This window comes from Agelaius phoeniceus, chromosome 2 (genome assembly GCF_051311805.1).
Source record: "Agelaius phoeniceus isolate bAgePho1 chromosome 2, bAgePho1.hap1, whole genome shotgun sequence".
NCBI lineage: Eukaryota > Metazoa > Chordata > Aves > Passeriformes > Icteridae > Agelaius > Agelaius phoeniceus.
The window spans coordinates 50802697-50817621 of NC_135266.1; the positions used below are offsets into that span (position 1 = coordinate 50802697).

Here is a 14925-nt window from a genome sequence, read left to right on the forward strand (position 1 = left end):
CCATAAAACAAAACACACTGCAAATATTGTGGGATGTAATGAAAGCAATACTGTTGCATCTCCAGATGTACTGGTGGTGTAGTAGAACAAGTAAATCTGAAGAGAGATAATTCACACTGATAAGCAGATTGAAGTTTCTGCTTCAACTTCAGGCTGGCAGGGACTGCCCAGCTTTGCTGGGACAGATCCTCAAATGATTTCAGGCCCACTTAAAATGTGAACATCTACTCTACCTTTCTAAGTCAAATCTGTTTTTTAAATTAACATTTGTAAGAGCTGGCTGAAAGTCATTGATACAGGTTATGCCTGCCTTTTTGTGCTGTGAAAATAAACTGCAGCACATTGTGTGTGCTGCATATGCTCCAATCCTTTCAGGAATGTCCCTATTTTAGGCATTATGCATGATGCTTAAAAACAGTACTTGGAATTGATTAGAAACCTAAATAAGTGAAACAGTATTGGCTTTGACAAAAGTTTTTGGCCATGACCATGGATCTGGATAATACTTTTATTTTATGCTGGTTGAAGTCTGAGGTGTCTGCTTTGTGGCTGGGGAGTGCAGATTGGTCTTTTCTGGGACGCTCCTGGTGTAATGGCACAAAATGCTCTTGGGAGCACACTTCCCCTTTGCCTCTTCCCTTGTCTCTCTGCAGGGGCTCAGGCTGAAGGATAGAGCAAACAAATGTGCAAATGTGTATGGAAAAGTGATGTGAGCAGCTGATTTCTTTTGTTGTTGTTTTTTACTTTGCAGAAGTTGGAGTGTAAGGCTGCTATAACTGGAAAACATTGTCATGCTTTGGCCTAGTGAATTAATTGTTGTACATCAATGCAAGAGTTCCAGAAAAAATAAGGTTGTCTTTTTTTTTTTAGTAAAGCTGGAGCCTTACAAATAACTTCCTCTGTGTTCTAATGCACATAAATTCTTCATATAGCTGGAAATACTTGTGCCTTCATTGGAACTGCATGGAAAAAAACATTTAATTAATCATGTCTTAACAATTCAGTAGATGTTGGAAGGTAATGAGGAAACACCCAGTTAGCATTTTTGCTTGCTCCATCAGCAAGAGGAGAAAGTTGTCAGCCTTTACAAAGACTTTTATTTTGTCAAGTCGGATATTCTAGAAGTATTGATGAATATTTTTTTAAATGTCCCTGAATTCCAGCATTTTGTAATTCTGGCTGGAAGATGCTTGGACATGTATACTATACTAATTTACTGTCTTGAGAATTTTCAGAGGAGTTATGATTTAAAGTTGGCTGTGTACTCAAACCTTTGAAATGTGTCCTGATCACTATCAGCAGGAGTTCCTCTACTGAGTAATGGAAGAATTAAGTATTTTATTAAAAGGAAACCAAACAAAAAACTTTAGTTTTAAGGGTAGCAATACTAATATGTCCAAACAAGCTGGTGATTTGTTTGTCTATATGTGCAGAAACCAGATCTTTTCAAAGAAAATCAGGAGTCCTTATGTGTTCTTAATTCTTATTGTTGATTAATAGAAATTGTATAACATGAATATTTTTGTAAGTCCACAGACAGTGATTAAACATGTAGGTAATAACGACAAAGCTTGTCTGTGTTTTGTTTTAAGCCTACTGCATGGAAGTTTGTCTAGCAAATACTGCAGTGAGTAAAGTTCAGGACTCAACTGTGACTAAATTTCTTTCCCTATTGAATTAGGATGAAGATCAGACATATGCAGTCTTTCTCTGTGACGGGGTACCAAGGAGTTAATGGGTAACTGCAGGCTGCGAGGACTCTTTGTATCAATTACTGAAAGCTAGACAAAATGTTGTATTGAACCAGGAAAAGGCAGAGGACACATGAGAGAAATGAAATTTTGCAGGAAATTACATTCAAGTGATTTTTTCCTTAGCTGTATTTAGGAGACAAGTAAACATTTTATTTTTTTCAACATTTGCCTACAACAGAGCAGGAGGAAGGAAGGGGGAGGGTGGTGTCGTGCATGGTCAACAAATTCAGGGGAGGGAATAATGAAGGAATGTCCTAGCCATGACTGTTGTCTTCGTTACATGACTTTTGTTTTTTTCCCCATATAGTTCAAACACACCAGCAGAAACATATACAGTTCAAACACACCACTTGCAGAAAGCTATTTTGTAGGAAGCTCCACAGGAGGAGTGCACTAATGGCTGGACTATGTCTGTGCATTAGTGTTTTTTATATTTAGCTTCTGCACACTTAGGCCAAGTAAAAGCATGTCTCTGTTTCTGCTTCCATAAAATTGTATTGCCTCTCTTTAACCACATTTTGTGGGTATGTGACCTTGCTGTTCATTGTGAGCCCACCCCCTTTATTTTTTACCTTCCCCCTTTTAAGCCTTTGCACTCTGCTTGAACACTTGAAGACACATTGCCTTGGATGAATTGCAAACAAAGGGAGAGAGGTGATAAATTGGGGGAAGAATGTTTTTTTCCTGTTTGCCCTGTTTGAATATTTTATTACCCTCTTGGCTGTAGTTGTAATGAGAGGGTAATTTCCACTCCTTTGCAGAGGCATGCAGGGTGGTTCTGTTAAGACCTTGTGGGTACTAGAATAACTCAAAAACGTGTTGTGAGTCACTTGATCTACCCGCAGAGAAAAAAAATGTCACATCTCTGGAGAACCTTGACTAATGGCTGGGGACTGTGGTAGGGAAACATTTACAACTGAGCAGTCTCTGTCCCCTCCAAGATTCTGTGGTTGATCATGGTAGAGTAGAGCTCCTTTCCCAGATGGGTTTTTAGTACAGTTACATACCTGTTGGTTGGGCTGATAACTTGCCCGGCATTCTCTTCATTTGGAAGCTGGATTGGTGCAGGTCAGTACCTGACCTGAGTGCCTTGACCTCAGCTTGCCTGGTATGCTTCCTTCCTGAGGCTCAGCCAGCTCATTACGGGATTTGCTTGTCACTGTGAAATTTTGGCCAAATACTTCCTTTACTTTTGCTTTTATTGCACAGTGTCCACACTCATACAGATCTGCTCTTGGCTCTTGAGTGTATGAGGTGCTGTGGTTTAATCCCACCTGGCAGCCAAGCACCCCACAGCTGCTGGCTCAGTCCTCCTGCTGGGGGATAACAGGGTAATCAGAAGGGTAAAAGTGAGAAAACTCGTGGGTGGAGATAAAGACAGGTCAATAGGTAAAGCAGAAGCTGCACAGGCAAGCAAAGCAACACAAGGAATTCATTCACCACTTGCCAAGGACAGGCAGGTGTTCAGCCATCCCCAGGGATGCAGGGTCTCATCCTGTGTAGTGGTTACTTGGGAGGACAAACACCATCAACTCCAACTGTTCCCCCCTTTTTCCCCCAGTTTAGAGACTGAGCATGATGTCATATGGTAGTGGATGTCCTTTGGGTCAGTTGGGATCAGCTGTCCCAACTGTCCCCTCCTAACTACTCATGCACCCCCAGCCCCCTCACTGGTGGGGTGGTGTGAGAAGCAGAAAAGGTCTTGGCTCTCTATAAGAACTGCTCAGCAACAAAAAACCCATCTCTACTGTTATTAACAATGTTTCCAGCACAAATCCAAACCAGCCCTTACTAGCTCCTGTGGAGAAAAGGAATTATTCCCTAGCCAATAGCAGCACACAAGTCAGAAGGGTGGTACTCAGCATTCCTCATACTCAGTCCTGGATGCTTGGAAAGACTTCCTGATTCTTGTTTCCAAGGCTTTTCTGAGAGAAGGTAGAGAGATGACCTGGCATTTAGTTGAGTTACTGGGATATGTCTCTTAATTATGTATGTGTCATTGAGAAAATAAGGAAGCTGAGATGGCTGATCTTCTCCATGAAGGAAGGCTAATTTTAGTATTTCTGGGTTTTCTCTTCCCTAAACTGCATTTACCTGCTATGGCTAATTACAAATCTGCCCTACTTCGAGAAGCCTTTGTGTAAGTACTATAGTTTCCAAATACTCTGTCAGCGTTTACATTACAAATATTGTTACATTTATATAAATTGGAAGTTTCAATGTTAGTTTTGCACTTCACATAATGAGCTTTGGAAAAGTAAGAAAAATTTATTATTTCATTCAGTGAGTCTCATACAGTGTGCTAGATAATAATTCCAGAGGACTTTGTTCCAGCATCAGTCACCAGGTGGCAGTGCCACATACAGTCTTGCCTCACAGCAATCCTTTGACAGCGTGTCTGGCTAAAGGGTGCTTTGATAAGCACCCTTATCCTTATGGGATAAGGACCTGTGGCTTCTTCCCCTTTGTAGTTTGATCTGGAACTATAAATTCATGTCACCATAACTTTCATCCCCCTTCTTACATTATAGGGAAACAAACTTACTTTTTTTTTTTAATTATTATCAAGATGAGCACAAAGATTTCCAGTTACATAAACAACATTCAGCATTTTAAGAATAACAGAATACATACCATACACTGCATATTTGCAGCAGTTTTAATCTGTAACTTAATTATACTAACATTTCTGCATTATGACTTGGTCTTCAAATAGTATCATATTGCATTTGGGGCCTGTTCTCATTTTACTCTTTTCCCTGTTTATACATCTTTCAAGGAGATTTTTCTAGATCTGTATCTTGATAATAGAAAAAGCATTTGCATTTGTCTGTCCAAGATTTTCATGCTGTTTGACCACTCTAAAATTCTTCTTCAGTATTCTGTTATGCAGTCTAGTTATCAGTGTATTTGTGCCACATTTAGGAATACCACTGAAAGTGGTCTGGGTGCTGAATTCCCCCGTGAATTACCTCTGAATCTGAAGAGTAATTTTCAGATGTTCTCGGTATTATTGAAGCTGAAAAGAATTTTTCTGTTTCCCATGAATGTCATTGCTGCTGAGTCTTTGTCAGTTTACAGGTGTTTGTAAAAAAAATATTCATCTGAGAACTTGCCCAAATTAAAGCAAGACAGGCTCTCTTCCCAGTGATGCTGCTGAGCAGGGAAGTCCTGGATGCTGCACCCAGACATGAAGCTTGGGAATGGTACTGAAGTTTCCATTTAAAATGAGGACTGTAATGCATGTCTGGCATGAATCACTGGTGTGCTGTGCCACGCTGCTTCTCACAGTTGGCAATGTGGGGAGATGAGAGATACTCAGCAGCCAACTGAGTCAAGACAACAGATGTCGATTTACCTAGGAGAGAGTCAAGGACGATGAGAAAGAGGATTAAGGAGTTCCCATCTGTTCTTTTTTTTAATGTTAGCAGCTACACTGGCACCATTCTTGGTATTGTGTTGGGCCTACTGGTGCCCTGCTGTTCATGCTAAGTTGTACCTTCTTTTACCACACATACAGTACGAAGTGGAGAAGCTGCAATAATACTTGAATACACTTGAAATCATAATGGTATTTGCATTTTCCTCTTGAAGAGACATAATTTGTGCCCTTTAGAGTATTCTTGCCTTCCAAAGCATCCTCTCTTCTGTGTTATTTCTGCACTATAGTCCAGATTTGCAAACCTTTCTAGCCTGTGGTTCATCCTTTGTAATAATATATTTGTGACATAATATCAATGTGTTCTTTTTAACTTTGGCAATGACAAGGAATTCTGTTTTAGTTTCCATTGTTAGAGGACTGGAGCAGACCAGGATCCCTTCCCAATCACAAATGAGGTAGATGTAGCAGGCACTGTTAGGGAGAGAAGTAGACGCCAGTGGTCACAGTACTTCATCTCTTCTTCCTCCTTTTTTGTATGTTACTGTTACTGCAGTGGCTGGGGAATAGTAGAGAAGTAAATGGCTCATTTTTTACAAAAGAAATAATAGGGAATATGGAAGTTCTTGTTGCAGAAGTTGCTCTGTCTCCTGCAGTAACTAGCTTTGCAGCTGATCTGAGCTGCTGGCAGCTACCAAACTCAGTATTACCTCAACAACAGGGATTCTAGTAAGCTGATGTGATGTAGTTTGGGGGGGCAGGAGACCTATCAAAAAAACCCAAAACCAAAAACTCCAACAAATTTCAAATACTTCTGCATGGAAAGATGCTGTGATCACATAGGACTCTAGATTAAAACTTAGTTTTAAATAAAATGTGTTGTGGTTCTTCACTGGATTCAAAGTCTGCTGTGCTGGAAAGTTTCATGGGATGATTGTGATATTAAAAAATGACTTAAGTAAAAATCTTTCCCCAGTCAAATTTCTCTTTGAAGAGAAGTATAATAATTCAATGAATGGTTTCTCTTAATCAGTGCTACATTAAATTGAATAACAATACACTGAACACAGACATAAAATGTGCCAGGTTGCTTTAAGTGCTAGAGATGTTTATTAATTTCTAGCTAGGGATTATTCTCTTATGAACTTTGTTCATTCCAGTTCCCCTAAATCTGTTTTGGAGTGGGTCTTGTTGGCAGAACAAATTCAGTCTGTCATTTTGATCAAAAAAGATTAGTGCCATTTAAGAAGAAAACACTAAAACCAACCCACCTCTTATCAGATTAATTTTTCATCATTTTTTATTGTTTAAAAATTGCAGCAATTGTCCTCTGCTATTGACATATCTCTGCAAGACCAATATGTCTTATTCAAAACTTTGGCATTGCATTTCAAACTATTGTAATCTTTATACACCCTGCAATATATACAATTTTCATTATTTCAAGTGAGGTTTTTTATGTACTTTAAAAGAAGAGGCACCAGAGTTTCTCTAGCAGCTAAAGCTTAAAGCCCTGGTAATATGTCCAGTCTACTGAACTTTCTAGTACTTTAACTGTATTTCCAGAAGTTATTTCATTATAGTCATCAAATAAGACCAGGTAGTTTAAATTAATTAAATAGTTTTTAAAGTAAAAATGCCTGTATCTCAGATCTGAAAAAAAAGGTGATCTGAAAGTAAAATAAAATATGACTAGTTTAAACTAAAACAATAAAGTAAATATGGAAATGGACCTTGAATTCCCAGACAGTTAAGTGGGATCATTCTTAGAAAAGCAATTGAATCAGAAGCAATTCTAGCTTCAGGGCATATTACTGAAACAATATTCCAAGGTGACTGAAGTTATGCATAAATTATGGGATTGTAAAGTCAAGCCTACAGCTCCTCTAATAATATTTTTTCTGCAATTAAAATTGTGGTTAGAAAGCTTAAGGGGATGGATAATTACTTGCAATTAACAGTCTGATCATGTGAGATGCTGAGGTCTCTTTGCTGCTTAAGAAGTTACTGAGAGCTGTGGTTGCTTACCATTTTGCAGGTCTAAATCCTTTAACACTGAGTATGAACTGGAGACCCAGATATGACATATGAAATGGCTGCTGTGGTGCCATGTGCAGAAAAAGCATGTATTAGCAAGGTATGGTCTTAGAGAACTAAACATACTTCCTCTAATAAACAGAAAGAAAATACATTCTCTGTTCTATTTGGAAAAATAACCTATACATGTAGTACTCCACTGACAAGCATATCAAATCCAAAATGTTCAGAGGCACTTACATTTAGTTACCTTTATCTGTGTTTGGACACTTGAGTAATATCCCTCACTTTAAGAGGTTTTGCATCTTATGTCTATGTTTGGAACAAAAAACAATGGCAAGTTATCAACAATTCAAAAAAGTCTGATTGGGTCTGTGGTTGGTTTCACTTGCAGCACATGCTATGGCAATTATTGCCCATAGGACTTTATGGACTTCAGATCTTCCAATGGAGTGGTCCCTTTGGATTTTACAATTGTTTCAATAAGTTTGGCCAAAGCTAATGCTAATGATAATAATAATAGTAAAGGAATAATAAAGGAATTGTTAATAAAACTGTGGCTCCTCACCAGTGACTTCATCTGTCATGTCTTTGGCATGGGTGCTGCATTTACACTTCTGTCTGGGATGATCTGGGGTGAAACTGTTCTTTCATCAAGAACAGACATGTATTTTCAAAGCTCTGTGGATAAGGACTGTGGAAAGTTGCTTTCTTCTCTGTCCCAAAGTTTTTGATTCCCATTAACTGTGCTATAAGGATTACATATTTTATGCTAATTCCTAACTACATTGTGCAAATAATTAGAGAAAGGTACTTTTGTTACCATTATAGTTTAAACACTAGAAATTACATGAGAGGCATGTCTGATGTCATGGACTAAGGAGCACTGTTCTCAATATGAGAGAAATTGGAATTTTTAACTTAAAGGTACATGAAGTCTTACAACTGAAAAGAAATGAGAAGAGGGGACCAACTTTAAGAAGAAAAGTTACATAACAAAAGAAATTACTTCCTACTGAAACACTGTTAATGAGGTGAGGGGATAAAAAATGTTAGGCAGATTAAAGGATAAGAAATGATGAAGTAAATGGATAAAAGTAATGGACAGCTAAAAGGGATTACTACGAAGAATCGATTCATAGAGACGTAAAAAGCTGAAGCAAAAAGAAAGCAAGAAAACTTTGGATGAACATCTGAGAATTTGATTTGAAGATACTTAAAATATTAGTGGTAGCATTTATATAAATTAATTTAATCTTCTAAGGGATTTGTATAAAGAATTCAGTAATAAAAATTAAGTCAAAATAACCAGATATCATACCATATTATGCAAATAGCCCAACAGAAGGAAAAACCAAATAGCTTTACAAAACAAGCTCAGTGGTGACAATTGCAGAGTTTCACATTCATTTTTCACATTTTAGAATTTCATTTCTACCTGATAATTTGCAGTAATTGAACTGCATCCTTATCAGCTGAAAATACATCTCTGTAACATCTTCAAGGGAAGATTTCTTGTTCCATTTGTATGATGCGAGAACACCAAGGCACCTGTAATAGCTTAAAAGATTTCTTTTGCTATTTTAATGTGTTTACATGATTGTCTTCAAGTTTCCTGATTATTATTAAATATTTATTGCCATAGCACCTAAAAGCCTAGGTAGCTTTGGTAGTTAATATACCAACATAAACCAGAAGGGATCTAGTAGTCCCAGAGATGGTGTTGGTAAGCAGCTGTAGCTATTCAGTATGTTGCAGCCTCCCCCTTAGGCTGCTTCATTGGAGTAATTTAATGATTATCCCATCTGAAACAATTGCAGAAGAATGTATGAGGGGGTTCTGCCTCTGTTCTAGGGCAAGCTCAGTGTTCAGTTCACTTCCCAGGTAGGTTAAATCGGTCTTTGTGCTCAAGTGACTGAGCTGCAGCTTCACGCTCTAGATGAATGGTCTAACCAAGCGTAGCCAGAAGGGGCGAGTAGCCTCGCTGCTCCCTTCACCCTGAGCCGTCATTCCCGTTCCCTTTGTGCCAACTGCGCTCTCTCTACAAGCGCTGTCACTTCAATTAGAGGCGGCTCACAGAACTGAACTGGCAGAAAAGGAGCAGCTCACTGCAGCATTAAACCCGTGCCAGCACTGCCAGAAAGCAAATAGCTCTTCTTCCAGGTGCGCTGGTGAGAGGCTCACAAGTAGGCATTTGTGATTGTCATCACAAATCTGCAATACTGTTGCACAAAATCTTAAATGCCATTCCCAGCCAAAGGATTAATACTAACTGCAGAGTAAGGGAGAAGACATTTTTTAGGTTTGTGATCGGCAAAGTTTGGCCATTATGCTTCTAATTACCCTGGTTGTAAAATCTACTGTACAACAATGTAGTTCAGATGATCAAGTATGAAAACAGTCAGTTTGGGAAAGCAAGTCCAGTCTGGCTTTGACTTGTACCACTGTAGTACATATTAAAGATGGTTCATATTCATATGAACATATTCAGCCTGCAGAAGATTTTTGCATTAGCTCCTCTGTCCTAAGGGACATTGTAGGATGTCCCTTAAGGGTTGTAGGATGCCATGAGAGAATATATATTTGAGGTCTTACCAAACAACAATATTAAATTAAAATTTACAACCGATAAACCAGAATGCATAAACTAGATGGTTAAACTGGGGAAACAAAAAAAAAAAAAAGAGCAAAATTGTTTGCTCAGGAAATGAGCAGAGTGGTTTGTAATAGTATGAAAATACTGCAAATGCGACAGTTTTTGTCAGTTCAGACCTCTGTGGGCTGTGACCTGAGCGCTACATGACCCTTCTCTGCACAAATAATCATGCAGTCTCAAATTACACAGAGCAGCTCTTCAGCTCAAGCTACAGATTTTTTTTATTTGTAGGCAGGGTTAAAATAGTGGCCATAACAACGTGTACTGAGAGTTACCACCGCTGCTGCTACAGATTGAAACAGGGGGACAGTCGCTACAATTGGCAATTACCGAAAGGATACTGATGCTGTATGGCTGGCAAAGCCTTGTCCAGCTACTTTCTCAGCTGGAGGAGGCTAGTTACTAACATCTACACTATGTGGCGGATTTGTCGTTGACAAGGGATGTTATCGCGATAGCGATGAGGAAAACCCCCCCGATTAAAAGCTCAAGGAGGAAGCACAAGCTTAGGGGGAAAAAAAAGAGAGTTAAAATCAGCCGTAATTAAACTCTTGACTCAGCAGTGCGCAGGGGAGGCTGCCGTAGGCACGGCTGCGGCGCGGCTGCTTCTCCTCGCAGGGGAGAACCAGCCAGGGCACAGGCGGCCGTGGGAGCGAAGCTGCCGCAGGCAGGAGATGCCCCGGGACTCCCTCCTTGCCGAGACCCTTCTCCCCAGCGACTCCTGACTCGTCTGAATCAAAACCAACTCAGACAGCGCTCGGGAGCTTCTGCGAACGGGGCGCGGGGGCGGGCCCGGCAGCCTCCCCACCTCCTCCTCTCCGCCGTTCGGCGACCTTCCTCCCTTTGCGGATCTCCTCCTCCTCCTGCCTCTCCCTTCACGGCCAGCCACGCTGCGAGCCGCAGGCAAAGCCCAGCGCCCGCGGCCGCAGGGAGGCCGGCAGTACACGGGAGAACCGGGAGCGGAGCGCACGTTGTGTTTTCCTTTGGGGCCCGGCTTGGCGGGGCTGTCCCGCCCCTGAGCCGGGGGTGGCCAGGTCTCGGAGCCCGCTCGGGGCGTAGCCCCGCCGCTCCGCCCCGGGGCGTTGAGGAGGAGGAGGAGGAGGAGTGGGGTGTCTCGGCCGTCCTTCCCCGCCCCGCGGGCTGACCCCGCGTGGGCAGGCAGGAGGCGGCGCGGCGGCGGGGACGTGCCCGGCGGGATGCGCGTTTAGCGGCGGCCCCGGCCGAGCGCAGGCCCCGCCGGCTGCACCTGGCGCCGGGGGAAGCGGCCGCGGAGCCCCGCGTCCTGCGCCCGACACCAGCCATGGAGAAGCGAGGGGAGGGCGAGCCGCTCTCCCACCCCCTGGAGCCCGAGCCCGAGCCTCAGCCGGCGCCGCCGGGGGAGAAGCGCTTCAGGTTGTGGTATGTGGGCTCGTCGTGCCTGGATAGGCGGACCACGCTGCCCATGCTGCCATGGCTGGTGGCCGAGATCCGCCGCCGCGGCCAGCGGCAGGAGCCCTGCGGCGCCCCGGGCAGCGGGGTGCCGGCCCGCGAGGTGCTGCTGCTGCTGGGCTCGCCCACGCTGCGCTGCGTGCCCGCCGGCCCCGGCCCCGCCGGCCCCGGCCGCCCCGCCAGCCCCGCGCCCGCCGTCTTCATCTTCGAGCACAAGGCGCAGCACATCGCCCGCTTCATCCACAACAGCCACGACCTCACCTACTTCGCCTACCTGATCAAGGCGCAGCCCGACAACCCTGACTCCCCTATGGCCTGCCACGTCTTCCGGGCCACCGACCCCAACCAGGCGAGTGGGGGTAGGGGGCGGGGGCGCTCCCCGGGATCTCCCCGCTTGGCTCCTCTCCTCTCCTGGCCGGACGGGACCCCAGGCGCTCCGCAGCCGTGGAGGGGCCGGTGTGCCCGGGTGGGGCAGGGCGCTGCTTGCGGGGCGCTGCGGGACCGCAACCTCCGCACGCCCACCCGGGGCGCGGGGGAGCCCGCCCGGGGCCGGCCGTGCCCGCCGGACTCGTCCCGGTGTGCCCCTCCAGCTCAGGCGGCTGCAGCGCCCTTGGGTTCCGCGGAAAGAGGGGGTGGTGGGGACACAGAGCCCTGCCTGGCCATGGGGTGCATTGCCAGCCCCTGCCAGGCCGGGGTATCAGCCTCTGCGGAACGCAGTGCCCGGCGACATGGAGCCCCTTTCTTCCCGGGCCACCCTCCGTGGGGAGGCCTCGCATCCTGCAGCAGCTCAGTGGCAAGGGCACGGTTTGCTCTACGATCAGGAGGCAGGATTTGTATTAAAGCGTCCCAGCGGTGCTGTCAGTGCCGGGCGGGAATGGAATAGCGGGGGATGGTGCTTTTCCTCAGACCCCCGTGGTACAGAAGCGATCGTTCGTGACCAGCGGGTCCTGTCGTGCTCACGGGTCACGCTAAGGACACCTGGCCGTGCTCAGGCATATGCAGTAGTGCTACAGCAAGGCAAGGTTTGGGTGGGGACATTTTTGATAAAGTGCCAACTGGAAAAAAAGACCTAACAGTAAGATTGTGTTTTCCTGACTATCTAACCGGCTTTGCCTAACACATCAAATGTGCAGCAGACTTCTTTCTGATTTAGTGTATGTGAGCAATAATGGGTGGACAAGTCGGTTGGATAATCAATTTAGCAAGATGCCAGCAAGAAAAAGGCCTTTTGATAACAGTCCTTTGGTTGAGTAAGTCAGAATACCTTCTCCTCAGCTTTCACAAACTGGAGGAAGGACTCTTGCAGTTGGAAGTTACCTGACTTACTGCATGTACTGAACAGCTCCTAGGGTTTCTTTGTTTGTTTGGGTTTTCTTAAATGGGGAGGGTGGGAAATATTAAGAAAATTACTGAAAACTTCTCGGTATATTAACCCTTTTATTTGAGGCAGCAAACTTCCAGAGAGAGCATGGAGGCATCTAGATTGCATTCGTAGCTGTAGCTTAAGGACAGGCAGTATCCCAAGTGGAGGTAACTGTGCTTAACTTGTTGGCAACTGCTGTGGGTTCTACTCTGCCAGGAGAGCATGCAGCAAGAGCGTGGAGGGGATCATTTTCTGGCTGGGGAGGAGCCCAAATGTCCTTTTAGGAGTTTGGCAGTATGGACTGAGGCAAACTAAGGTTCATGCTGTTGGCAGAAGATGCTGAATCAAATTTATTTCTGGGGTAGGTCTGTACTGGTACCATGAGTTTGTAAAACAATCTTGCTTTAAGATAGTGAATCCCTAGTACTCCAGTGAATGTGTAAAGTACTACATAAATTTACATTTGGAAGGCTGTTTCTGACTACAGCTCTATCCATGTCTTTCCTTCTTTCCTCATGGGGGAAAGTGCCCTTATGTGCATTGAATTAAATCAAACTGATACTGTAGGTAAAGTCTTCCTATTGAAAGAAGTTGTTAGTGTGAATGTGTCTTGTTCAATTTTTAGTTATAGTTGTTAAGATTTTTTTAACTTTGTTATCATTAATAAAGAATATATCCCAGGAGCATTACTCAGCACATGATTTTGAACTACAGTGAGGGTAGTAAATGCAGAGCTAGCGATGTGATTCACAAGTGTCTGATTAACAGGCAGGTTTTATTAAGGTACCAAAAGGAAAAGATGAATTCTCACCCCCACCTTCCTGCCCCCCACCCTGAGTCTTGTTATCAATTTGCCCAGGCTTGGTTAAGCCTGTGTGGGTATCTAGCTGTTGGTCTGTGCTAAAGCTTAATCCTGAGTGGGTAAAGTCAACTGGCACTAGCTCTGAAAGTCTTCTTTCTAAGCTCTTAATTGTTTATTATAGAATTGATGCTGTCCTTGCATGCTTTCAAGTTCTTTACACACTTCTGTTTCATAGTGGTTATATGAGGCTCATGTTGTGTAGTAACTTAGAAAGTATTTTTCACAGCTGTTATTTTCAGACAATCTCATTTTCCATCTTCGGCTATAGTGACTTTGAGCCAGCCTAAGCTGGCACTGCTACTGAGAAAAGTGATCCTGTCCTCTTCAAGCCTCAATCCCTTGTTTCTTCCTCTCAGCTTTGTCCTCGTGGCAGCACAACTGTTTGTGCAGCCATACAGCAAACAGGATCTGGGAACTGACTTGTGTTAAGCTTGCTTTTCCCTTACCTTCTCTGGAGTATTTCCAAACTGCTTCCCTAATTTGCAACCCTAATGACTGTTTACATCAAGGCAGGTGGGTTGGAGGCACCTGGTATCAGTGAGTGGCTAAGAAGGGGAAGGGTCAGATAGCCTTTGCAGAAATTCTAGAGAAGGTAATTTCCAGAGAAATTGTGGATACTCCATCCCTGGAATTGTTCAAGTTTGGTTAGGGCTTTGAGTGACCTGGTCTAGTGGAAGGTGTTCCCTGGCAGTGGGCGTGGAATTAGCTGGTCTTTAAGACCTCTTCCAAGCCAAACCATTCTATGATTCTGTGGAAGTTATGCTGACTTCAGATTCACCAGGGCAAAGCCATGGTATTGTCCACTTTGGCAGTATTAAGTTCAGCAGCATGCTAAGTAGCTCTGGAATGAAGGAAAGGTACAGGAGGTGTCTTGGGGTCTCTGAGTTAGAAGACAGCTAGCCATAAGTGGATGTTAATTATAAAAGTGAGAGGTTAATGATTTACTTTCTAGGAACTAGTGTTACCATGATAATTCAAAAAACAATGTACTGAGAGTGAAAGTTTTGGCTTCAAGCCTGTAGCTTTGTCCACCAGCTGTACTGCACAAGGTTTAGGCTGCACATGCATTCCCTATGATCACAAAAAGGCCTGGTATTCATAGAAAAAAGCACTGCCTCTTGCCATTCTCTGCAAATTTCTTTACCAGATGGCCAGTGAAAAGCCAATGTAATATGTGCTCTGATGACATCAGGTGGGAAGATAACATCTTTTAATATTATTTGCTGTGACTGGAGAAAAATGAGAGAATGAGCTAGTAGAATGAAACACCTTCATATTTTATTTGAAAGCCTGAAAATTTTAGGCAGAGCTGAGAAGTAGGAGCCAGTGGGGTGACTCCTGTTCTGGAGCAGTACTTTGGCAGAGTGTCAAACCCAGAGCTTGTTGGCATGACAGTGGATGCTAAGATACATTTTTTTGGAGGGGCAGTGTGGGTATGTGTCTCTT

General features: G+C 43.6%; 1 protein-coding gene across 2 annotated transcripts in view; it reads left to right on the plus strand.

Annotated features, from left to right (window-relative positions):
* The first annotated feature begins 10970 nt into the window (after nt 1-10970).
* TBC1D4 (TBC1 domain family member 4) overlaps nt 10971-14925 on the plus strand; it is a 100493-nt gene continuing 96538 nt past the window's right edge. For both annotated transcript variants that reach the window (XM_077173605.1, XM_077173606.1), the window contains exon 1: nt 10971-11603. In XM_077173605.1, the coding sequence (XP_077029720.1) occupies nt 11127-11603 (477 nt within the window). In that variant the 5' untranslated portion in view covers nt 10971-11126. The remainder of the gene's footprint in view (nt 11604-14925) is intronic.